This window comes from Saccopteryx leptura, chromosome 1 (assembly GCF_036850995.1).
Source record: "Saccopteryx leptura isolate mSacLep1 chromosome 1, mSacLep1_pri_phased_curated, whole genome shotgun sequence".
NCBI lineage: Eukaryota > Metazoa > Chordata > Mammalia > Chiroptera > Emballonuridae > Saccopteryx > Saccopteryx leptura.
The window spans coordinates 213598668-213624140 of record NC_089503.1 but is presented as its reverse complement, the minus strand read 5'-3'; the positions used below and the strand labels follow the sequence as shown (position 1 = coordinate 213624140).

The 25473-nt window shown below is 37.7% G+C and overlaps 1 protein-coding gene and 1 non-coding gene across 2 annotated transcripts in view; both read right to left on the bottom strand.

Annotated features, from left to right (window-relative positions):
- Positions 1-4370: 4370 nt before the first annotated feature.
- SMARCA5 (SWI/SNF related, matrix associated, actin dependent regulator of chromatin, subfamily a, member 5) overlaps positions 4371-25473 on the bottom strand; it is a 38432-nt gene continuing 17329 nt past the window's right edge. Inside the window, exons 10-24 of the mRNA XM_066385857.1 lie at positions 24911-25020; positions 22882-23108; positions 21094-21215; positions 20476-20628; positions 18998-19130; positions 16231-16379; positions 15922-16041; positions 13242-13352; positions 12829-12942; positions 12516-12638; positions 11051-11183; positions 10392-10510; positions 9765-9977; positions 6154-6261; positions 4371-5596 (exon numbers count right to left, since the gene is read on the bottom strand). Of these exons, the coding sequence (XP_066241954.1) occupies positions 5531-5596; positions 6154-6261; positions 9765-9977; positions 10392-10510; positions 11051-11183; positions 12516-12638; positions 12829-12942; positions 13242-13352; positions 15922-16041; positions 16231-16379; positions 18998-19130; positions 20476-20628; positions 21094-21215; positions 22882-23108; positions 24911-25020 (2001 nt within the window). The 3' untranslated portion in view covers positions 4371-5530. The remainder of the gene's footprint in view (positions 5597-6153; positions 6262-9764; positions 9978-10391; positions 10511-11050; positions 11184-12515; positions 12639-12828; positions 12943-13241; positions 13353-15921; positions 16042-16230; positions 16380-18997; positions 19131-20475; positions 20629-21093; positions 21216-22881; positions 23109-24910; positions 25021-25473) is intronic.
- On the bottom strand, positions 20976-21051 carry TRNAA-GGC (transfer RNA alanine (anticodon GGC)). The gene has a single exon. It is a non-coding gene; the product is annotated as a tRNA-Ala (tRNA).

The following is a 25473-nucleotide window of genomic DNA, read 5'->3' as shown; positions in this document are numbered from 1 at the left end:
AGGCCACAGAGCCATCCTCAGCGCCCGGGCCAACTTTGCTCCAATGGAGCCTTGGCTGCAGTAGGGGAAGAGAGAAACAGAGAGGAAGGAGAGGGGGAAGGATGGAGAGAGAAGCAGATGGGTGCTTCTCCTGTGTGCCCTGGCCAGGGATCGAACCCGGGACTCTGCACATCAGCCAACGCCCTACCACTGAGCCAACCAGCCAGGGCCTTATAATGAACATTACTTAAAGATTTTTAGAACTTATAGCAGTTTACTGTGATCTCAATTTTCAAAATATGTGCGATTCAGTATGACACGTTTCAGGTGAAACTTGCCAAGCTCAGTGATGCCTGAGACATAAGTGGTTTCAGGAAAGACAGAGTGTGTGTACGCCGCACGCGGTAAGGACAAGAGTATGCTTTTGCTGTTTCACCAGTGATGGGTGGTTACCTAAGTAGATTCTCAACTTTGGCTGCATAAATCTCATTGTGGGGCCTGTGCACCAGTTTTGATTACAGATTCACTGAAATAGGTTGTTATTATTTTTAAAAGAGTTGCTCCTTCCTTTAAAGTGTCCATAGGAATGTGCTCTGTGCCTGGAACAAGTGCAGTAGTGTGCATTCAATTTAACTTCCTCATACTTTTTCTTTTTTTTATATATGGTTTATTTATCTTTTTTTGTGACAGAGAACAAGAGACAGAGAAGAGGACAGACAGGGAGAAAGATGAGAAGCATCAATTCTTCCTTACAACACCTTATCAGTGGTTCTCAAAGTGTGCGCCAGGGCACACTGGTATGCCCTAGATTTCCAGGTGCACCATATGGTATTCCAGAGAAATATGTGCCTGTTGGGGACCAAAAAACCAACAGGGTTTTTGGAGTTGAGATATTTGGGGGACAGTATGAGGAATTGACGGTAAGCTGACAGTCTGCCCAACCCCCCACCTCACTTGCCTGATTAGGTTGCAAAAGACTGTTAAGTTGGAGTGCTGGATTGTTTACACTACCCCCCATGTTCCCCAGAAAGACTGGAGGCAAGTTTCTTCTATCCTTTGTTTGGTGTAAAGTTAAGATGATTTGTATGGTGGGGGTTTTGGATTGATGATTAAACATTAGGAATTGTCTCTTGAAGCCTTTTGGATTTCTATAAAAGAAGAATATGTGGCAATATCTAAAAAAGCTTTGAACATTTTACTACAATTTTCAACATCCTATTTATGTGAATTAGGATTTTCTACCCTCAACACAATTAAGAGTAAAAAGAGAGGGATTCTTCAATGTATTGATGAGGAAATGAGTTAGCCTTTCAAATACAGTGTCCATAAAGTCATAGTGCACTTTGGACCAGTCACAGGAAAGCAACAAAAGATGATAGAAATGTGAAATCTGCACCAAATAGAAGGAAAACTCTCCCAGTGTCTGTAGGATGATGTGGCAGCATGTGCGCATGCGCAGATGACGTAACACCATGTATACAGCGGAGTGGCCCATGGCCATGCCAGTCGAGATGTGGACAGTACAGAGGAAAGTTGTGTGTTCTGTGGCTCGCTAAATTCGAATTTGTGACCAAAGTGCAACATGAATATCGGCACGTTTATAATGAAGCGCCACCACATAGGAAGAACATTACTCGGTGGGATAAGCAGTTCTGAAGGAAAGCGGCAGTTTGGTGGAGAAACCCTGTTCTGGTAGGCCATCAGTCAGTGACGAGTCTGTAGAGGCTATACGGGATAGCTACCTAAGGAGCCCTAAAACATCTGTGCGTGAGCCCACATCAAACTGCACTTAATAGGTATGAAACTGGGAGTTTTCCTTTCATTTGGTGCAGATTTCACATTTCTATCGTCTTTTGTTGCTTTCCTGTGACCGGTCAAAAGTGCACCATGACTTTACGGACACTGTATATGCCCAAACATTGAGAAAATTGTTAGGACACATCAGGCTCATGTTTCTCATAAACACAAGAATGAGAAAACTTAACACATTCACACCAGGACCTGCCAAATTTACTAAATCTAAGAATGTATCTATCTATATCTATATAAAGATAACTATTTTGTCATTTTTAAAAATTTTTAACCCCTTTTTTACAAATTCTAAAAAGCATAACTAAGAAATGAACATAGAAATGTTTTTTAATGTCAGAATAAATTTAATCTTGTATTTATTTTGCTTAATTACCATAAAAACATGCTTGGACTTTGTATTTTCTTTAATATTTGACTTATTATAACATATTTCTCAGAAATTTGCATATAGTACACTACAATTATTTGTAGGATTTTAAATGTGCCCTGACTTCAAAAAGTTTGAGAACCACTGCCTTAGTTGTTCATTGATTGCTTTCTCATTTGTGCCTTGACCAGGGGGCTACAGCAGACTGAGTGACCCCTTTGCTCAAGCCAGCTATCTTGGGTTCAAGCTGGTGAGCCTTGCTCAAAACAGATGAGCCCACGCTCAAGCTGGCAACCTCAGGGTTTTGAACCTGGGTCCTCCACATCCCAGTCCAACACTCTATCCACTGCGCCACCACCTGGTGAGGCCCTCGGACTTTTTCAACTTGAGACTGCCCTTAATTCCCCAGGGAATGGTGTCATGTGTTAAGGGCTGCAGGGCTTCTCAGAAAAAAAGGTTTGTAAATGTTCCTTAACATGTTACTACACCTGAACCTATCTAGCACTCTAAGGACATGCAGGTCTGTTTTAAAAACAAAACATTTTTAAGACTACATAAAACATTATTATAAAGCAGAATTCTATTTGAGAAAAATATTTGAAACCTACCAACACATTGGTAGGCCAATTGGCAAAATGTTCAACACTAAAAATATTGATGTTTACTTTTTTGCTGATGTATCTAACTCATTTAACAAGATACTGCCAACTGTTATAAAATTAGGCATGCTTTGTCTACTATATGTAAAGTACTGTAAATTAAAATTTTTAAAAAGCTGCTCTTGAAAAAAATCTCCATTCCTTTTTCCAAGATTTTGTTAATATTTAACATATGAAAGTTGAAAGTAGTGATTATCAGTTTTACCTGGATCTCCATAGAATATAATCTTCCTAAACAATATATAAAGCCTTACACAATTAGTTAAGGAAATCTTCTGGGTAACAAACCACTACAACCCTGCTCATCCAGACACCCAGCCTCCTCAAGGTCGGCTTCAGGGACCTTTCTAATTTAAAGCTTCTTCCTCAATGGAAATCGAGAAACAGGAAATATACTCCCATTTTTTAGTCTATATTCTACAACAATTCCTCTTTAAAACATATTATCTGAACCATTTTTTTCCTTCAATTAACAGTATAAATAAAAACATGGCTTTACATTATTATAAACATACAGTAGCAATAGCCGGACTTGTGAAACACCAGTCTGAAAAACTGGCTAGACCAGGGGTCTCAAACTCACGGCCCACGGGCCGCATGCGGCCCACCGAACAATTTTGTGCAGCCCACAGACTAATCCACGAAGTTCAAAATATTTTGGATAAAATTAAGTAAGCCTAGGGGCCTACTTGTATTTTTCATTTCTCTAGCATCCTAGCTAGATATTAGCTTAGTTAACAGCAGTTGTGATGCGAACTAGTTTCTGGTCGTTTTGTGACACTGAGTAAACTGCATGTACGATTATTGTGCTTGTTGTACTTTTTTTTTGTTTTCAACTGCAGTGAGAAAAGTGTTGCGTAACAGTTGCCTTTTGTAGACCTAGTGCGGCCCGCCTAACGGCTGTGATCTTGCTCTGTGGTCCACATCGTGCTAAGTATGAATGTTTCTTCTGTGCTTTTCCTGTGTTTCTTTCCTATTTGAGTCTCCATGCTCCCAGGGGAGGACACTATGCTGGGTTCATTTTGCATTTCCACTCCCCCCTTCTCTCCCCACTGCCCACCCCCCAGCTTCCAAATGCTTCTTCCTTTGGGAAACATCACTTCTTTGGTGTGACCCCTGTAACATTTTCTTCAAGCTTGTATCTTTCCAATTATTTTTCCCCCAAATGAGGTCACCACTCTAAATAGCTCTTTTCATGAAATAAAGGAAGCTTTCCTCAAAATTCTGCATACGTTAGATCCATAACTGTCACTTAGGACTCCGAGGTAGTATAGAAATCAATGTGACAGGGGCACAGATGCAAATAACAACTTGCCATAAACACCGTTCTGCTTGGAACCGATGGTAGCAATCCCACATTCTGGAAAATGCAGTATTAGTAGCGTTACCATAGAAATCAGCATTATCAATAAAAATTGCAATTATGTGTGGGCAGCTGAACACAACTGACAAATTTTAAACCAAGAAATTTAAGGGAAAAGATAACGTCCTAAGGAAATAAGTGAATAAATCTCAAATGAGAAAAAAATTAAGAAATGCAAAGAAAAGACCACTTAAGGATTATAAAAGTTATATTTATTCACGATGCTACATTTATTGCATTCCCTTAGAAAAATGGAGAACTGTTTATGTACCCAATTTGCACATATAAAACTTTATACAAATTATGTGTAGCACATAAAGGCCTCTGGTACAGCTAAAATCCTGACACTACAATTGGGGTAATCCTGCTGCAAGGTCTCCAGTTTATCAAGTCTGTCCATAGAAAATTAAACACTGGAATTACAGTCAGTCTCATGGCTCACATGTAGAAATTATTTTAAAATATAATAAAATAAAACTTTCAAATCTCTAAAACTCAAAAAAGGTAAACTGGAAGGGGATACATTTTCTCATTTCAATTTAACATGACAAATTCACACCTCATTTTGTCTGGGAAAAAATGATCACTGTAGTGTTGACATTATCTTTATAAGCTGTGGCTGCTTTAGAAGGTATTTTGTCAAAATTTTTGCCAAACAATTAAAAAAAATAATATTCCTCTTATAAAATGGTACGACATATTAAGGAACTAGAAGATACTAAATGTCTTTGGCTATACAACTAAAAGGCCATTTTCCCAACAGAATAGGGCGTACTCACTTCACAACCAATTACTGAAACAGAAAGCATTAACAGAAATATGCATAGAATATAATGGTAATTTTTCTTGCCTTTTTCTGCCATTCTACCATATAATAAACAAGGAGAATGTAATTTATATAATCTTTCCACATGAGACTCAATAGCACAACAAGATGATACCCAAAGGCAAAGTGTTTTAAAACAATTACACAACTAAGTGAAAACTGAAGGGACAAACATTTGCAATTGTTTTGTTTGTTTTTAACCTTACGAGTGTAGAAATGATAACTGATAAACAAAAAGTCACAATCTTCACATATGGAACTGTAATAGAAAAATAAATCAAATGAAACATTTATTAATAAATGAAGCCTATTTTATTTTTCAAGTGTTAATGATAAAAAAATTTCAGCACAGCTGTTGCATTTAAAAAAGTGAAAACTACATACTATGTTTCTAGCTCAGTAAACAGATGAACCTGATGTCTCTGAATGACATAACAATTGAGCATTGTACAGTACATCTTATGAAGACCCGTAAATTAAAGAACTACTGGTTTAAAGTTAGTGATTATGAAACAAATGTGTATTCATAGTTTCAGCTTCTTTTTTCTTCCTCGACCATCAGGTGCTCCCTCCATTTTACGTTTCTGTGTCTATAAACAAACAGAGAGGATCACTTTTCATCACAAGACAAGCATTAACATGAAATACACGGACAGATACACCACAGCACTTTACCAATAACTGCTACATAGCAACAGCTATTAGAAGCTCTTACCCAGAATAACCTTATCCATATCACTAACATGATAAAAAATTTTAATGCTAAAAATGAAATAAATCACTAACTCAGAATTAGCAGTAATATACCAATTATATAAAATGCCCTTATCAAAAGAAAGTAATAAAAAGTATTTTGTGAGGTTATGTAAATGTCAGATATTATCCAGAAACATTCACTTATTTATAATTTTATAAACGGACTATTAATAAATAACAAGATGGCTTTACCTTAAAAATATTATGGACTGCCATCCTAATGTGATTTTCTCCCCAATGCAATCAAGTTTAATTTATACTTTAAGTGATTCAAAGCTGCATTACTTACAAAAGCAACAGAACAAAAAAATATCTAACATCAATGATAGCCAAGTATGTGCAAATTCTCAAAAAGACTCAAGCGAGCACTTACATATTTGTGACTACTTACTGAAGGCTTTGGTCCTCTTTTCTTTTTCTCTGCCTTCTCCTTTTCTTCTAGTTCCATATTTTCTCTTTCAATCAAGGTAATTAAGGTGTTACACCTCCTCTGGAGCTCCTGAGTTGCGAACAAAAATTTACACAGTAAGTCTGTATTTTCCACCTGTAAGTTTTCATGATTGCCGTTTTAAAAAATAAATACGTTTTAATAGGGTAATATAAAATCACCCCAATAGACAAAAAACTTTAAAGCAAAAGAACTGATTTTCATAGACGGTAAAGGATAAAAAATAGCTATGTAAATATTTTGATTTTATTATTTGAAGCCACACTACTGTGTATTCTTAATAAGAATTAAAACAGTGAAAGTGGGCCCTGGACGGTTGGCTCAGCGGTAGAGTGTCGGCCTGGCGTGCGGGGGACCCGGGTTCGATTCCCGGCCAGGGCACATAGGAGAAGCGCCCATTTGCTTCTCCAGCCCTACCCCCTCCTTCCTCTCTGTCTCTCTCTTCCCCTCCCGCAGCCAAGGCTCCATTGGAGCAAAGATGGCCCAGGCGCTGGGGATGGCTCCTTGGCCTCTGCCCCAGGCGCTAGAGTGGCTCTGGTCACGACAGAGCGACGCCCTGGAGGGGCAGAGCATCGCCCCCTGGTGGGCATGCCGGGTGGATCCTGGTCGGGCGCATGCGGGAGTCTGTCTGACTGTCTCCCCATTTCCAGCTTCAGAAAAATACAAAAAAAAACAACCACAAAACAACAGTGAAAGTGAACATCTCCTAACATATGCAAACCACTGCATAGTGTCTATGCCTAAGAACTGTCATTTATATTCATACTTAAGTAACAGTGTGCATCTTTGAAAGTCAAAATCAACTGGAACTTTAATAAGAGGTGCATACTATCTTTCCCTTAAAAGCATGATCAGTAGAATTACAGTAATCAATTACCACATGTCACCCTTCCCAATTCTGCAAAAACAGCCACGGAAATCTCTGATGGCTCTACCTCATCCTCCCTAGTGATCAATACAGCCTCCAGAAGATTGTATCACATAGTGTAGAAGTAGTGGGTAACCCTGAAGAAAATAGGAGTCTACTTGAATCGCTGCTGGTTAGCAGCCACCTTCCTTACTGAGCAAAATTTTCTTTTTTTCTTGTAGTAAGTGAAACTACTACACAATCACAGCAAAAACATTTAAAAATACTGTTTAATACAACACACCATGCAAGGTTTAGGAACATTTGCAAGTGTACAGCAAAGAAGGCAGAACAGTGTTTCCTTTAGCACAGCGGTTCTCAACCTGTGGGTCGCGACCCTGGCGGGGGTCGAACGACCAAAACACAGGGGTCGCCTAAAGCCATCGGAAATCCGCGACCCCTGTGTTTTGGTCGTTCGACCCCCGCCGGGATCGCGACCCACAGGTTGAGAACCGCTGCTTTAGCAGGTGCACTGAGGCACGCAATCCAGAATGGTGAGAGACGTGCTGAAGTCAACATCCCCTTGGCTCTTAGGAGAGGACCGGGTCTCAACTATTTATGGCAAGGGGCCATGCTTATATTACTGTGTGTGCCTTGCCATATGCCACGACAAAAGCAATCCAGTTTCTGAGCATGGCACCGTACTGAGAAGTCAATGTGACCTTGCACCCATTTCATCCAGGACAAAAGCATGTTTCCTCACTCACTACATACATCATTCATACTTAAAAACCCATCAGGTAGACAGCCTTTAGCAACGGAACCTGTCTTTCTACGAACTGCCTATTTACAATGCTTTTTTTGTACTGCAACACTTCCCAAACTAGGGCTTGAGAAAACAGTAGCTCTTCTGGTTGTTTCCGAAAAAACAAACAAAAATCCTCCAGTGGTCACACATGAAAAGACTGCACACTGTCCCCCATCTTGAAAAGTGACAGTACATTTTAAATACACTGAAGGAAACCGTATTATAAATATAAAGATACTCTCACTTTGTTTATCCCAGCATTTCCCAAACGTAAGACTGCAGAACTTTTGGGCACTAGCATAATCCTGCAGAGCATAATGAAGTTAAAAGTCAAAGGTGGTAAGGTATGAAGAAAAAGATCAATCTATTAAAGCTAAACTTTTCTGAGTTCTAATTTCACATCATTAGAAACAGAACTTCCAACAGAAATAGCGAGATACTGGGAATAAATAAAAACCTAGCGTTAAATCAGTACAAAACGAGTGTTTCACTACTACATTAAGCTATTTAAAAATAACCCAGACTCGGCATTGAAATGGCCAGACGTTATTTACAAGACCACTGCAAATTTTAAATGCTAATCATCACATTCAAGTTGAAACTGATAGTGACATCTCCTGCTACTTAGAACATGATTAAATTAAATGTGGAAGGCTAGTCCTATTATCTATAGCAGTGGTTCTCAAACTTTTTGAAGTCGGGGTGCATTTAAAATCCTACAAATAATTGTAGGCGCACTATACACAAATTTCTGAGAAATGTTATAATAATTAAGTCAAATATTAAAGAAAAAAACAAAGTCCAAGCGTGCTTTTATGGTAATTAAACAAAATAAATATGACAAAATTAAATTTATTTTGACATTAAAAAATATTTTTATGTTACATTTCTGAGTTATGCTTTTTAGAATTTGTAAAAAAGGGGTTAGAAAACATAAAAATGACAAAAAGTTATCTTTTTATATATATAGATACATTCTTAGTAAGATTTAGTAAATTCGGCAGGTCCCGGCACGAATGTATTAAGTTTTTTCATTCTTGTGTTTATGAGAAACACGAGCCTGATGTGTCCTCGTGATTTCTTCAATATTTGGGCATATATTTGAAAGGCTAACTCTCATTTTCTCATCAATACATTGAAGAATCCCTCTCTTTTTACTCTTAATTGTGTTGAGGGTAGAAAATCCTAATTCACATAAGTAGGGTGTTGAAAATTGTAGTAAAATGTTCAAAGCTTTTTAAGATATTGCTACATATTCTTCTTTTATAGAAATCCAAAAGGCTTCAAGAGACAATTCCTTCTGTTTAATCATCAATTCAAAACCCCCACCATACAAATCACCTTAACTTTACACCAAACAAAGGATAGAAGAAACTTGCCTCCAGTCTTTCTGGGGAACATGGGGGGTAGTGTAAACAATCCAGTACCAAAGCTTAATAGCTTTTTTAATCAGACAAATGAGGTTGGGAGTTGGGCAGACTGTCAGCTTACAGCCAATTCCCCACACCTCTGTCCCCCAAATATCTCAACTCCAAAAACCCTGTTGGTTTTTTGGTCCCCAACAGGCACATATTTCTCTGGAATACCATAAGGCACACCTGGAAATCTTCTAGGGCGCACACTTTGAGAACCACTGATCTATAATGATGTTAGAAAATCTATAACATTAAAGGACAGGACCAATATAAGTTACTTATGGTATGGAGTTTTTAACTATGAATATCAACTGTTTTCTAAGAAACTGATTTAACCTATGATACTAGCAATACTGTAGTAAAAATTTCCCTCAAAGGTAAGATGGAGCCACAATTTTCTCTAAGAAAAGAAGTTAGGTAATATTAAAGAATATACTTACTCTGAACTGTTTGCTACATTACACAGAAGGACCCAAGCACTCACCATTGCAGTTCTGGACTTAAGAAACCAGTCAAATCTGAACTGAGGCGAGTTGCGAATACACTGTCGCAATTCATCGTAAACATTTTCTTTGTCGAACCCAAGTTTATGTAGCATACAGATTAGAAAACGATCCTCCTCTTCGGTATAGTTTTTCCCTTTGTTAGTTCCGTATGATATTCTCAGCTGATGAAAAGGAGCTTTGTACCGTCCAATCTATCAAAGTCAGATTTTATAAAATATAAATCCTATATAATCTGTATTTCAGCACCAGCGTTAGTAAAATTAGCTATATTATTTCAAATTGAAATTTTCTATCTCTAACACCTCTAAAGTACATCATATCACCTGTCTTGAAACATTCTGTCTTTATTGTTCTAAAGAAAAACACAGACTTTCTGATAATCTGTAGGAAAGAGCTAATTTAAATGCCTCTGACCCAGATATATCAACTGAAATACTGAGGTGAGTTCTGCTGAGAGAATACCTGTAACACTTAAATGTTTTTCTTTAAAGAAAAATTTAAATTTTATATCATCATTCCTTTCCTTTCTTAAAGTTACTTTCACTCTCATACTAAAAAATAGGCGTTATTTTGGTAACTAGCAAATTTATTAATATGCAAAATACCTTTGTATCAAGTGCTTTTTTGATACTAATTCTTCTTTGAATTCTTGCCTCTCCCCTTTCAATCTGAGCCATAATCTTTTCTATGTCCTGGAGCTCATTGCATCTTTCCCAGAACACAGCTGTAAAAGAACAAAAGTTGGAGAGATGAAATGGGTGAAGGAAGTTAGGAGAAGTATTAATGCTCTTAATTTTATTTGCTAAGAAATGTTCCTGTCCTCCTACACATTAATACTAGAAAGTAAATAGGTCCTTACAGTTTCTCAGTTTCCTTAACTGTAAAAAAATGTGACAAACTGGATGCCTTTATTAAACATCTTCCAACTCTTTCATTTCTGCTATTCTGAAATTCTGAGTGGACCCATATTCACCGGACAATCCGGCTGAGTTCACAAAACAGGCAAAGTTCGAGAAGCTGTGCAGAGTAACTTATTTTCCTCCTCTAACTACTTAGGTAGCCAGGGTAAATAATTAAACAATTATGCCATTTTGAAGAAAGAAACATTTTCTAACTCAGATTTTAAGAAACAGAACAACAAAACAAAGCACCAAGCTGAAGCAAAGTTTTGCTTATCAAAACAGTAATTCGAAGAAAATGTGAGCTTCCCAGCCGCTCGCCAAGAGCCTGAGAACGTTCTATCTCTGTTAAAATTAATGAGTACCTGAGTATTCAATAACTTCTTCTGGAGTTTTTCCTTCTACTTCTCTTGCTATATTTTCTATATCATCACGACCCCATTTCTCATTAGCTTTGATGAACTGGTTAAAATCCCTTTTATTCCAGTTGGTAAATCCCTTCAAAGCAACAGAAACAATATTTAATCACAGCACAATGAACTTGGAAATGGTGCTATTATACTTCATCAATGCTTTTAAGTATTACAGAAAATAATTTTCGGTTGCTCCCAGTTTATCTTTTATAATTCAATTCTTTTTAAGTGGTAACTTTTCAAGTACATAAATGTACATATTTAGCATTACATCATCCACAGCTTAGATAAACCAATTAAATGTGAGTGGAAGAGAGTAAAAAGAGATGCATGAAGCCTGAGCAGGTGGTGGCACAGTAGATAGAGCATCGGACTGGGACGCAGAGGACCCAGGTTCGAAACCCAAGGACACCAGCTTGAGTGTGGGATCATAGACATGACCACATGGTCCTTGGCTTGAACCCAAAGGCGACTGGCTTGAAGCCCAAGGTCACTTGCAGTCTTGAGCAAGGGGTCACTGGCCAGCTATCCCCATTTGTCCCTCTTTCTTAAAAAAAAAATAAGAAAAAAGAAATGATGCATGAAAAGGTGACATTTTCACTGAACTCTGAAGGATTAGCAATCAGCCAGGAATAATAAATATGAGTTAAAGAGCAGATATACAAGAGGTGGGAAAGCAAAGTTTTAATGATAAATGAAGGCCAGATTCTGAAAGGCCTTTATTGAACCCTAAAAAGGATGTTGAGTAAAAAAGTACCAAGAAGAGATATATAACTGAGAATTTTGACTTAGTAGCAATGGGGGAGATTCGCAGGAAAATTAAGATTATCACACCAGAAGAAAGGTAATTAAAGGGACGCCCGCTTTACCAAGGCCAGTGCAAACCTCTAATCTCTCAACTATCTTTTATTTTTTACAGAGACAGAGAGTCAGAGAGAGGGATAGATAGGGACAGTCAGGAACGGAGAGAGATGAGAAGCATCAATCATCAGTTTTTCGTTGTGACACCTTAGTTGCTCATTGATTGCTTTCTCATATGTGCCTTGACCGCAGGTGGGCCTTCAGCAGACCGAGTAACTCCTTGCTCGAGCCAGCAACCTTGGGTACAAGCTGGTGAGCTTTTGCTCAAACCAGATGAGCCCGCGCTCAAGCTGGCGACCTCAGGGTCTTGAACCTGAGTCCTCCGCATCCCAGTCCAACACTCTTATCCACTGTGCCACTGCCTGGTCAGGCCCTTCTCAACTATCTTAACTAAAGATAACCAGAACGAGCCTTTACCCATGTGCCCATGCTGTCATCTCCAATGACTGCACTTTGAAAGAAAAAAAACCCTTCTTTTTTTTGCATATGTCAACACAACCTAACCGAGTGCCTTAGAAAGTATGCTATGAAATGTTGTGTTGACTGAAGGCTACACCTGTGTTAGAAGCTTCTCTTTTTCTTCTAACTCCTCATCATTAAGGGGCTCAGCTTCATCGATTTTAAGCTGTTCTTCTTTCTGTGCTTGTGCTGCATTTGGTAGGTCGGGATTTCGAGGTACCTAAAAAATATATTTTTCAATGTCAGCAGTCAGTAAACTTTAGGAAAAACAACATGGACTCAACTCTTAACCAACTAAATGACATTTCACAAATTTTAATCCAACCCCGAAGGAAAATATACCAACATCTTACATTTATTAAATTAAAAACAAAACAGATTAGTTATGAACAAAGTGTTATTTGTATTACCTTGTACCCAATAGTTTTTCTGTAATATAGAATTTCTTTTTCCAATAATTCAAATAAACGTGGAGGAAAGAACTGGAAATCCTGAACATTGGGTTGTTTGGGAGGTCGAGGAGCCTAAACAAACAAAAAGCACTAGTAAAGGAACCACTTCGCTCAAACCTATCTCTAATCGTCTTTATTCCATAAACCATGACAGCGAATCAATTTTCAAAGCAAGTGGATGAATGCATATTTAAACAAAAATGAAGTAACAAATTTTAAATGGAGATTCAACATAATTTTTAGAAAACTTTTAACAATTAAAAACTGAAGTCACACAAAATATTGATTCTCGATCTGTTTTTATTGTAAGAATATAAGAAAAATAATTTACCTTTCCCATATCAGTTGACATTTTTGTGCAGTCAACTCACCTTGGGTGCCTTAGGCTCACTGACACGAAGAGCTTCCCTGAAATAGGCATCCACAGCGTAGTTGGCTTTTCTTTCTCGCTTAGGGGGTTCAATCCACTCAGTGAATGCAATCTAGCACACAGGAAACAATTGAAATCACCAATTTTCATTACATGCAGTTGTGTATCTTACAAGAATGCGACTCAGGTGGTGTACATCGTTAAGACTGTTTATAAAATTCTGGACTATAAATTCTGTAAGAATAGGGATCCTACTTTTTTTAAAGTGTAATTAACACATAGGACAGTGTCTAGTGAACAGCATAGGCTATTCAATAAGTAATTTTTGACCAAGTTAATAATTCTGTTGGGAAAATAAAAGCTACAAAATTTATGTTACAATCCAAATTAGGAGAATAATGTAGATCAGGCATCCCCAAACTACGGCCCGCGGGCTGCATGCGGCCCCCTGAGGCCATTTATCCTGCCCCCGCCGCACTTCAGGAAGGGGCACCTCTTTCACTGGTGGTCAGTGAGAAGAGCACTGTCTGTGGCGGCCCTCCAACGGTCTGAAGGACAGTGAACTGGCCCCTGTGTAAAAAGTTTGGGGACCCCTGATGTAGATACATATTTAGGCTAGAAAATATTCAGAGAATATACATGTCTAAATGTTAGGAAAACACTAAGCAGATTTATTTATTTTTTTATGTACTCTGGAGTTATTTATAACTTTCCTATAATTTCAAGTATTGCTTATAAAATTTTTCATTACCAGCCAATTATGCTATTAAAAAACTTCTAATAAGGTGGTGACAATTTTTGCCATTTATTTTATTTCAAATATCTCAAATTACTGCATTTGCCCCCCACACAGTATTTCACTACTATATATTTCACAATGTTATACTACATAATATACCATATTCTTCATTACATAAGCCTCTAAACCACTTCGGAGCTTATGAACTGGAAATCTGGCAATAAATTTAACAGAATAAAAATAATTTAGACAAGAATAATCAGAAGTGATGCTGCTGACCACCAACTTACACCATTCACAAAAATAAACTCAAAATGGATAAAAGACTTAAATGTAAGCCGTAAAACCATAAGCATCTTAGAAGAAAACATAGGCTGTAAGCTCTCGGACATCTCTCGCAGCAATATATTTGCTGATTTATCTCCACGGGCAGGTGAAATAAAAGACAGGATAAACAAATGGGGCTATATCAAACTAAAAAGCTTTTGCACAGCTAAAGACAAAAAGAACAGAATAAAAAGACAAACTACACAATGGGAGAATATATTTGACACTACATCTGATAAGGGGTTAATAACCAAAATTTATAAAGAACTGTAAAACTCAATACCAGGAAGACAAACAATTCAATCCAAAAATGAGCAAGGGCCCTGGCTGGTTGGCTCAGTGGTATAGCGTTAGCCCGGCGTGCAGGAGTCCCGGGTTCGATTCCTGGCCAGGGCACACAGGAGAAGTGCCCATCTGCTTCTCCACCCTCCCCCTCTCCTTCCTCTCTGTCTCTATCTTCCCCTCCTGCAGCCAAGGCTCCATTGGAGCAAAGTTGGCCCGGGCGCTGAAGATGGCTCTGTGGCCTCTGCCTCAGGAGCTAGAATGGCTCTGGTTGCAACAGAGCATCGCGCCCTGGTGGGCGTGCTGGGTGGATCCGGTCATGGCATGCAGGTGTCTGTCTGACTCCCCGTTTCCAACTTCAGAAAAATACAAAAAAAAAAAAAAAAAAAGGGCTAAAGAAATGAATAGACACTTCTCCAAAGAGGACATACAGATGGCCAATAGGCATATGAAAAAATGCTCAACATCACTAATCATTAGAGAAATGCAAATTAAAACCACAATGAGATATCATCTCACACCAGTCAGAATGGCGCTCATCAACAAAACAACACAGAATAAGTGCTGGCGAGGATGTGGAGAAAAGGGAACCCTCCTGCACTGCTGGTGGGAATGCAGACTGGTGCAGCCACTGTGGAAAACAGTATGGAGATTCCTCCAAAAACTAAAAATCGAAATGCTTTTTGACCCAGCTATCCCACTTTTAGGAATATATCCCAAGAACACCATAGCACTGTTTCAAAAGAAGATATGCACCCCCATGTTTATGTCAGCATTGTTCACAATAGTGAAGATCTGGAAACAGCCCAAGTGTCCATCAGTGGACGAGTAGATTAAAAAGCTTTGGCACATATATACTATGGAATACTACTCAGCCATAAGAAATGATGACATCGGATCATTTACAACAACATGGATGGACCTTGATAACATTATACTGAGTGAAATAAGTAAATCAGAAAAAACTAAGAACTATATGATTCCATATATAGGTGGGACATAAAAATGAGACTCAGAGACATGACAAGAGTGTGGGGGTTATGGGGTGGGGAGGAGAGGGAGGAGGTTGGGAGAGGGGAGGGGCACAAAGAAAACCAGTTAGAAGGTGACAGAAGACAATTGGACTTTGCGTGATGGGACTGCAGCATAATCAAATATCAAAATAACCTAGATATGTTTTCTCTGAACATATGTACCCTGATTTATCAATGTCACCCCATTAAAATTAATTTAAAAAAAAGTGATGCTGCTAAGACAAATTTACAACTAACATTTAAAATTCTAAGTTTCAAGTAAAATAAATCCTTCAAGTAGTCAAAAATCTCTAAATTACCTTTTGTTTTTCTCTATAATCTTCCCCTTCGAAGTTATAAACACTGGACTCTGTGTCCATGGTAAAGTTTCTCAGTGAGCTTTCCCCCATCTTCGAGAGCTTCTCATTCATCTCGGCGGTCTAGGGAGCAGAGACACACATGGGTAAACTAGGAGTTACAAAGCCTGAGAATTATAGTCCACGTGGAGGAGGCTTTACAGCACACAAACGCTACTTTTTATGGAGATAACATTATCTATAATTCACGTATTTCCTTAGTTTTGGTTTAAAATGTTATATATTAAAAACATTATTTAATCTGTATCTCACCTTCTTTGCACCTCTTTCCAAAATACCATCAATATCCTCATCAGTGATCTCACTCTCCTTTGAAGCAAATACATGTGTTGCCCCATGTCTAATCATTTGAAGCATTTCATCTTTCCCAATTTTGTTCAGATTCTGATCCACAAGTCTTCCTGAAAAAAGATTAGGCTGGATATTGTTAACTGAACAAACTTTATTTACTGGAAACCTGGAATTTTAAATGTCAGATATAATACCGTGTCATTTTGCCTCAAACATCAATCAGTTTCGTTTCTTCACAAATGATCATTTTCATTTTTACATGAAATTTAAAATCACATTTTCAGTTGGTAAGCTTTGAAATGTTTCTAAACCTATTTACGTATTATGTAATGAAACCTGTTTTATACTGTCAATAAATAAAATATATACTTGAGTGGGATGAATAACAGTAATTTGGGATATGTGAAAAATCTAAAAATTTGCAAGATTTTAATTACCAATAGAAGACAGTATTATAAACAAAAGAAGTTTCTGAAAGTAGAAAGATATTAATGCTAAAACTCCCAAATCAGCCTTTTCTATTTAGAATGATGAAGTAAAAACAAAAACAAAAACCCTTTATACTGCTAAATTTTATGTAGGGACCAAAATATACAGCATCAATTTCTGAAAACATTCCAATCTTTAAGAACTGAAACTGTTGAACGCTTATTCTGAACATAGGAAAAAACACCAGAGAAATGTAATTAAGATCTTCAATTGGCAAGAATTTCACCAACTCTACAATTTGTGTTTTCAAAAATATAAGCATCAAACAAAACAAAACGAAACACCACATAGAACTGTCTTCACCCTTGGGGCCATTCACACATATTTTTTAAAGGTTCAGTACTTGGTATTAGAACAATCCCTAATAGACTGCACAACCAAACATCTGTGACTTTTATTTATTTATTTTTTTGTTTTTGTTTATTGTTTTCAGGGACAGAGAGAGTCAGAGAGAGGGATAGACAGGGACAGACAGACAGGAACGGAAAGAGATGAGAAGCATCAATCATCAGTTTTTCGTTGCGAGACCTTAGTTGTTCATTGATTGCTTTTTCATATGTGCTTTGACCACGGGCCTTCAGCAGACCAAGTAACCCCTTGCTTGAGCCAGCGAGCTTGAGTCCAAGCTGGTGAGCTTTTGCTCAAACCAGATGAGCCCGCCCTGAAGCTGGCAATGTTGGGGTCTCGAACCTGGGTCCTCCGCATCCCAGTCCGATGCACTATCCACTGAGCCTCTGCCTGGTCAGGCACATCTGTGACTTTTAAAGTTAGAATATACAATAGCTTGCTGTTAGACTGCTGTATCTACAAATAGGATTAACAAAGCTACTAGCACAAAATATGACCAGTAAAAAATAACTAAATTGAGAAACTCAAACAGATTTTCTAAGCTGACTATAAAGAAATATTAATTAAAAAATGTTTCATGCACAAGAATAACTGAACAAGAACCACACGGCAAGTGTTTTCTCAACACATGAATAAATGTGAGAAAAACTAGTCATTACATCATCCATAGAAACTTCATTCTTTGGCAAGCCCCAGAAGTTCCCAGAGACTTTTCCAATTAAACACTTCACCCTAATAGTTAATACAGTTCTCTTGACTCCTTGTCTGAGTCACTTCCTAGCTGTATAAACAGTGGACAAGTGACTTGCTTCTAGCTGATGTCAACCTCAAGCTGGCATGAAGACTACAGGAGATAATGGAAGTGAGACATTTAGCACACTGCCTGGCAGAAAGCAAGCACTCCCTGGTAAGCTAGTATTAACAAAACCAACTAGTAAGCAATCATTCATTGTCTTCAGGCATTCAGACACATGGCTTACACTATGGTTGGCATTATGGGATACTAAAGAAATGTAACATTTACACAGAAATTAGAGAATGGTTGGTAAAATCAAGACATACATAAAGTAATCAGTAAACATGTTACCTGTATTCCTCAGTTGTATATAGAAAGATAAAAGTAATATGAGGAAGAAGTTATGGAGAAATTTTTTTCCATTGTGGTATTTTACATATCCCCCCCGACACCACCTTTACTGTAAGCTTCACAAAAACATAAATGCTTTCCTTAAAAGCAGATCTGCACTGAGAACTAGAAATCCCCTTCAATTAATTTAAAATAAAATCCCTTTCCTCTAGCCCTATTTACATAAATGTTTATTTCATGTCTCCCTCTCACTAAATTAAAGGCCTTAAAAATAAGAACATATCAGTTTCATTCAGCACTGTATTGTCTGCATTGGGACCTATGCCTAGCATCTGCTGGGAGCTCAATAAATACCTGCAGCCTAGAAAAAGAAGAATCATTCTTTGAGTTTCATTTTGATTTCTTTGGGATCCCTTGGATAATCAATAGAGTGTCAGTACGCGTAGATCACAATCACCACAGTTCTATGAAATATGTCCCATTCTGAATGCTAGGTATTTTGTGCACTGTCCTCTCTGATCCTTAAGAAACCTAAATAGTAGTTATCTTTATTCTCATCTAACAGATGAAAAGCAGGCTCAGATCGTATAAAAGAACTGCTAACTGGCAGAGTCAATATTCAAAAGTAAACCTTCCTGAGCCCAAACCCACCCTCTTAACAAACCAAAGCTTATCATCTCTGGAATACAAATAGCCTGATTCAACAGATGCTTGATAATAAGAACCTCCTTAAAAATCCAAGAAAAAGATGTGCATCAACCCAACTCGGGAAATTTTTTAAGGTTCTAATATAATAAGGCTAACCTTGTTGAATGACTATTGAATCCAGTCTGAGTTTCATCTCAGCACGTTCCACTATTCTTTCTTCTACAGTGTTATCCGTTATAAAGCGAAACACTCGGACAGTCTTGGTTTGTCCAATTCTATGTGCTCGGTCCTAGGAAAAGTATCACATCGTTTGAGTCAAATTAAAAATTCACTTAACATTTGAGTGTGTATACTAAGAAACAAATTATACTCTCAAGTACAAAACTTTACAAAATTATGTAACAAAAAACTATGCTGAAAAGTCACAGTATGTTACTATTTATTAAATTGTTTTGCTTTAATCAAATTAACTGGTTATCTCACAAAGAAAACTTTTAGGAGGCATGGAACGCATCATAGCTGGTGAGTCTGTTGAGACACTATCAGATTAATTTTACTGAACTGTACCAAGATAAAATATACATGTCTCTAGCAAGAAGAGGTAATTATAGTTTTTAAGTTTGATATGTCTTATTTTCACTGCTATGAACTCTAAAAACAATATAAAAATTCCAGTTTTTCAGTATTACCAAGTTAACTACAGACAAGTAGTCAAATTAATGATAATTCCATTTTCTTTTTAACTTCTGGTAAGTTCACAAACCATATTCCTACTAAATATCCCTGTCAAAATGATCAATTTCCCCAGCTATCTTTAGAGTACAAGATGAAAGTGACCAACACCAGCTATTTAATAGTTGGGTTTATGGTCACCAATAAGGTCAAGTCCTTAACAGTATCAGTCTTAAGAATTTGTAAGTTTTCTATTTAATCTATAGATCATAAATTTTCTCAAAAAAGAATGCTCTTCCTGATCTGGTCAAGGTGTTTCTGCACATGGGCCTAAATTTTAAGCATCTAATTGATGAGTGGGTTCATAGCTCACCATACCCATTTCCCTCTCCTCCAAGGGCACAACCGTACCGTAATTTAGCAATTCCCTTGCAGGAAGATACGCTATGTGATTAGCTCTGGCAAATGAATGTGAGGGCACTTTTAGGTCTAATGTATAAAAAATTCCTCAGCTCTCTCTCCTCCCCTTTCTGCCACCAGAATGCAGACGGTAGAGCAGGGCTCCACGGTCCTAAGGTAGGCAGAACTATGAGATAGAAATAGAATGGTCCCAGACTTAGGATTTTTTGACTTTTTTGATGGTGTGAAAGCAATATTCATTCCACAGAAACTGGCTAGGCAAACTATAATTTTCAGTAGGTTAAATGCACTTTGGACTTCTAATATTTTAAAGTCGTTATGGGATTATGTCCCAAGAACATAACCCATTGTTAAGTTGAAGAGCATCTGTATCCTGATTTAGATGGAAGATCACCTGCAGAAGATAGTCACTAAACTATCAGGTAAGTACAAAATAACATTCTACTGGGTTATGTCACTGGCATAGAAGATTGTTTATTAGCTTGTTCCAACTAAAAAAAAAAAAAATCTAGCAGGAAATCAATTTATCTCTGATCTCTTACCATAGCCTGGAGATCTACTTGGGGATTCCAATCTGAATCGTACAAAATTACTACATCAGCAGTAGCAAGATTGATGCCAAGACCACCAGCACGTGTGCTCAACATGAAAACAAACTTTGTGCTGTTTGGTTCATTATATGCATTGATGGAGTCCTGTAGACATAAAGCACAACAAATGTCAGACAATTGTTTTATCTTTCTTTTTTTTGTGTGTGTGTGTATTTTTCTGAAGCTGGAAATGGGGAGAGACAGTCAGACAGACTCCCGCATGCGCCCGACCGGGATCCACCCCGGCATGCCCACCAGGGGCGAGGCTCTGCCCACCAGGGGGTGATGCTCTGCCGTGATGAGAGCCACTCTAGCGCCTGGGGCAGAGGCCAAGGAGCCATCCCCAGCACCCGGGCCATCTTTGCTCCAATGGAGCCTTGGCTGCAGGAGGGGAAGAGACAGACAGAGAGGAGGGGGGGGGGGTGGAGAAGCAAATGGGCGCTTCTCCTGTGTGCCCTGGCCGGGAATCGAACCCGGGTCCCCAGCACGCCAGGCTGACGCTCTACCACTGAGCCAACCGGCCAGGGCCTTATCTTTCTTTATAATTTCCCCTTCTTGAATTTTACTCACTTGTCTCTCATCATGGGGTGTCTGTCCATCCAATCTGCAATACTCGTAATTCCTCCACATGCAATAATCTTCCAAAATGTCCAATACCCTCGTCATCTGACTAAAGATTAGTACTCGTGAACCTATTGGTGAATATAATAGTACATTATCGGAAGCGTTAAAAGTAAAAATATTTAAAAAAAAAAATTTAAAGCTAACCAAAACTAACACTAGCCAATTACCCCTTAATTCTAAGTTACCTACTTGGTTACAAGGAAAACTATACATTATTTAGCACACCAATCAGTCACTCCTCCCATTTTTCCCATTATGATACAAACAGAAAAGGGTAATAATATACTGCTTACAAAAATTAGGGATATTTCAAAATGAATATGAAGCGATAAAAAAAAGCACTTTTTTTATTAAACAAGAACACCAGAAAAGCAAACAAGTCAAAGAATGTTGTTAGATTATGCAAATGAGATGCAAAACCAACTTTTACCTCATTGGTGAAAATGCACTCTACAAAAGGCTGAAAGTGCCGGAGCATCTGCACGTTCACATTTATGCTTTGGGACTTGATCCTCTAATTTGGGGTAATTGTGTCTGGCCTAGGAGGCCTTGCCATCCCAAAGGCTGAATCATTATCTTTTCATTATGCATACATTTAAAAATAACCTTACAGCACTATACAACTCTTCCCCATGCATGGCCTGAATACACACACATCCAATACCCAGGTCTTAATCCAGTTCTGAAGACTCAATCTGAACCAAAAGACCGTAACTGTGTCCCTCACTTATCTGCCCTATTGAAAATTATACACCTGCCTCCCATCTCTTCAGCCAGCTGCATGATGCCTTCAATAAAATGCCTGACGGCAAAGGGATTATGTTGAAAACTGATGATCTGGCTGGATGAAAACCTGCTGGTGCCCTCCCACAACTCCGAGTGTACATAAAGATGTTCAATAGCCTCCATTTCCCCACAGTTTCTAACAGCTTCCATTAATGTCTGGCAACTGCCACTTCTCCCCAGCAATTCAAGTCCTGTAACTAATTAGCTTTCAAAGAAAGCTTTTTAGGAAATACAGTTCTACAAGAAGGCATAAAAAGGAAAAAAGAAAAACAATTCACTAACAACTTTTACAATGTTTTTGATAGTCAATATCCTATTCGAGTCATCTACCAGTTTAACTGTCATTCTTATCAAAATACAGAGAAACACAAATGGAGAAATCTGAAATCTAAGACAAGCAGGTACAATATAGATAAAAACAAGTTTTGCCATGAGTTTCTAATTGTCGAAGCTGGCTTCATACTAAGTTTGCTATACATTTATGTAATTAAATGCACCTGTACACACACTACATACTCACTTTGACATAAAAGTCAGCATGTTGTAATAAAACTGCTTTGGACCCATGCATATAATATTTAATAACTGAAAAACAATACCACAAACACAACAACACTGTCTACCAAAGGACAGTGTATAGGAGAACTGCAAACTAAGTATACAGGTAGAAGAGCATTCTTGGTATTTTATAACAAAAAAGGTTGGTATTTCTGAGAAAACACATATAAAATGAGAACTATTCCCCCCAAATCCAGGGAGTATGGTTGCCCTAATTACTAAAAAGGATTAAGGCCTATAATTTAGGGGGAGCTCAGATAATGGATAGTTTTAAAATGTTCTACACTTCAACTTCAGGAAATGCCAGAGTTGTATTTTCAAGGTATTTTAACATCAGAATTTTAAGAAAGTTTTCATTACTTCTTAATTTTATACCAGTAAAACAGATACCTTGTTCTTTTAATTTAGGAAGCAGCTTGTCTAATACTACCATTTTGCCACTGTTGGTAACCAGATGCATATCTGTCGTATAAGGTGGACCAGGTTCAGCTCCATCAAAGAGATATGGATGATTACAGCATTTCCTCAACTGCATCAGGATGTTCAATAACCTCATTTTGTCCATCTTCCCTGCAGAGTTTAGTATGTCTATGTCCTTCATTAATATCCTGGTATACCTATTGAGAAGAAAAATATCGCAAGAGGGTTCAAATGTTCCCTGATAAGTCCTTGCCACTCTACATATTCAATCCCCTTCTCCATCTCAACCCAAAATTACCTTTGTAAAACCACCCATCAACTTCTAGGGTGAGGATACTCACCACACATTCCCTGCTTCTTAGTGCTTGTTTTTCTGTATTGCCCTCAGTGTTCTAATGCTACCTTTATGCTTTGGGACTTGAGGCCCAAAACAGAATAAATTCATCTCCTTGGGATAAATTAAAACAAAATGGTATGATACCACAGTTTAAAATAAAAAGTATAATTTATAAGTTTTAAACATAATTTTAACTTGTCTTTTCCAACAAAAGAACGTCACTAATTGCATGCACTGTAGCTAGTACAGTACTTGTGTAAGAACATTAATCTGAGGAAGGAGGAAGATTCACGAGGTATGGCAGGACAACCAGCAGATGAATACAATGAGATGAAATCTAAATAAAGGTACACAGGAGGGGCAATGAAGATGGCCACAGGCCAGCTTGTAAAAAGCCTTGAATGCACACTAAGAATTTAGGTATTACTCTGCAGGAGAGAGCAATATATCCAAATACCAAAGTTTCAGAACCTTAAATCTCTGAATAAAATAACCTCTGCAATCTATGCTTACCCATTCCAATTATGAGGCACAAATAATTTACTATTAAAGGCAACACTTTCCATCACAACTCAAACAGTTTACCAGTATGTTTAACTAAAAAAGACTTGTCTTCTCTTAGCACTGACTCACGTTTTCCTTTTGTGTGTTAGAACCATACAAGATATGCCAAGCATTTCTGCTACCCTATACAAGACTTTCAAAAGTTTTGAGGACATTTACGATGATGGTCTGCCTTCTGTGATGGTTCTTTCCCAGGTAACATACCCATTTCTTTAAATTACAGCCTTTCAGAATGTTTTCCCACAACTCTGGCCCCTTGGGTAAATACTTACCAATACTAAGGACAGAACTGAATGTGCCTGAGATGTGGTATAACCAGTAAAGAATAGTGTGGCTATTTCTTGCCTTTAACCACTACACTTACATGTGCTACATTATAGTATCTTTTCTCTGCAGCTACTTCATATTGTTGGTTCATGTTAAGCTTTCTCACAAAAACAAACACCCCCCCCAAAAAAAAAACAAAAAACCCAAATTAAATCAGAGATTTCTAGCCTTTTGAATTTCATATGCCCATAAAATTTAGGAAAAAAAGGGAAAAGACAGAAGAAACTTACAAGGTTTTCAAGTTTTTGAAATTGTGTCCTATGCAGGTATTTAAAAACAGCTAGCATGTACCATCACCAGTTTCACACATAACAAGGAACAGACTGTTTTAGATTAAATCAATGTAGCTTTATGAAGTAAAATCACTGATTATTTTCTCACATTTGTACAAATAATCTACAACTTCATCAGAGACTAGCAGCAATTTATGATACAGTATTTATGACCTACCAAGCTAACCACTTCTACGTTTCACGTCTATGAAACCAAAGCTTCCTTTTACAAACCTCAAGTAGACAGCTTTATATTGTATTCCTATTTAATAAACCAAACCACAAATTTAATTTTCAGATTCATAAACCTCCCATCCTAATTCTATCACCTAACAGTTTCAAGACTTTGTATCATAAATTTGATTGGTAAGCCCTATGTTATATGCCCAGAAAACTCAGGATGAGTTCAATCCAGCAAACAGAAATTCTTGGAAGTCACACATTACAGAATCAAAATACAAATGAAAATTAGTGAAGAAATAATAGTGATATCACATACCATTCCCTTTGCATTTTGCTGAGACCCACATAAATTTTTACTTCCTTTTTTGGAGGCAAACTCTTTTCAACATCAGCCTTAATTCGACGAAGGAGGAATGGACGCAAAACCTTAGTGAAGAAAAAGAGAGAAGACCTCATCTGTAACCTAAGTATTTAATTTCAGGATCTCAAATTGCCTATTAAAGTACATGGAAAAATTCATCTGCTTGGCTATCAAGTGAGTCTTAGGACTTCTCCCTTCCAAATATGTAATAACTTATTAGTGAGTGTTTTAGTTTGCTTCACCTAAAGCAGCTATCTAGTAAAGCAGAGTGTACATATATATTCTACAATCCTTCCAATAAATTTAGAACGTTTACAGAAAACTAAAACTGGATCCAGCAGTTCTAGTACATTAAAGCTTGACAAAACAAGTGAAATAACTAGACTTTAACTAGTTATTTCACTTGTTTTGTCCTCACCGGGGGTGAGGACGGGGGGGGGGGGGGGGGGGGGGGATCATTTCGTAAGTTACACCAATGTCTAACCACTATGCTGTATACCTGAAACTGAGATAATATT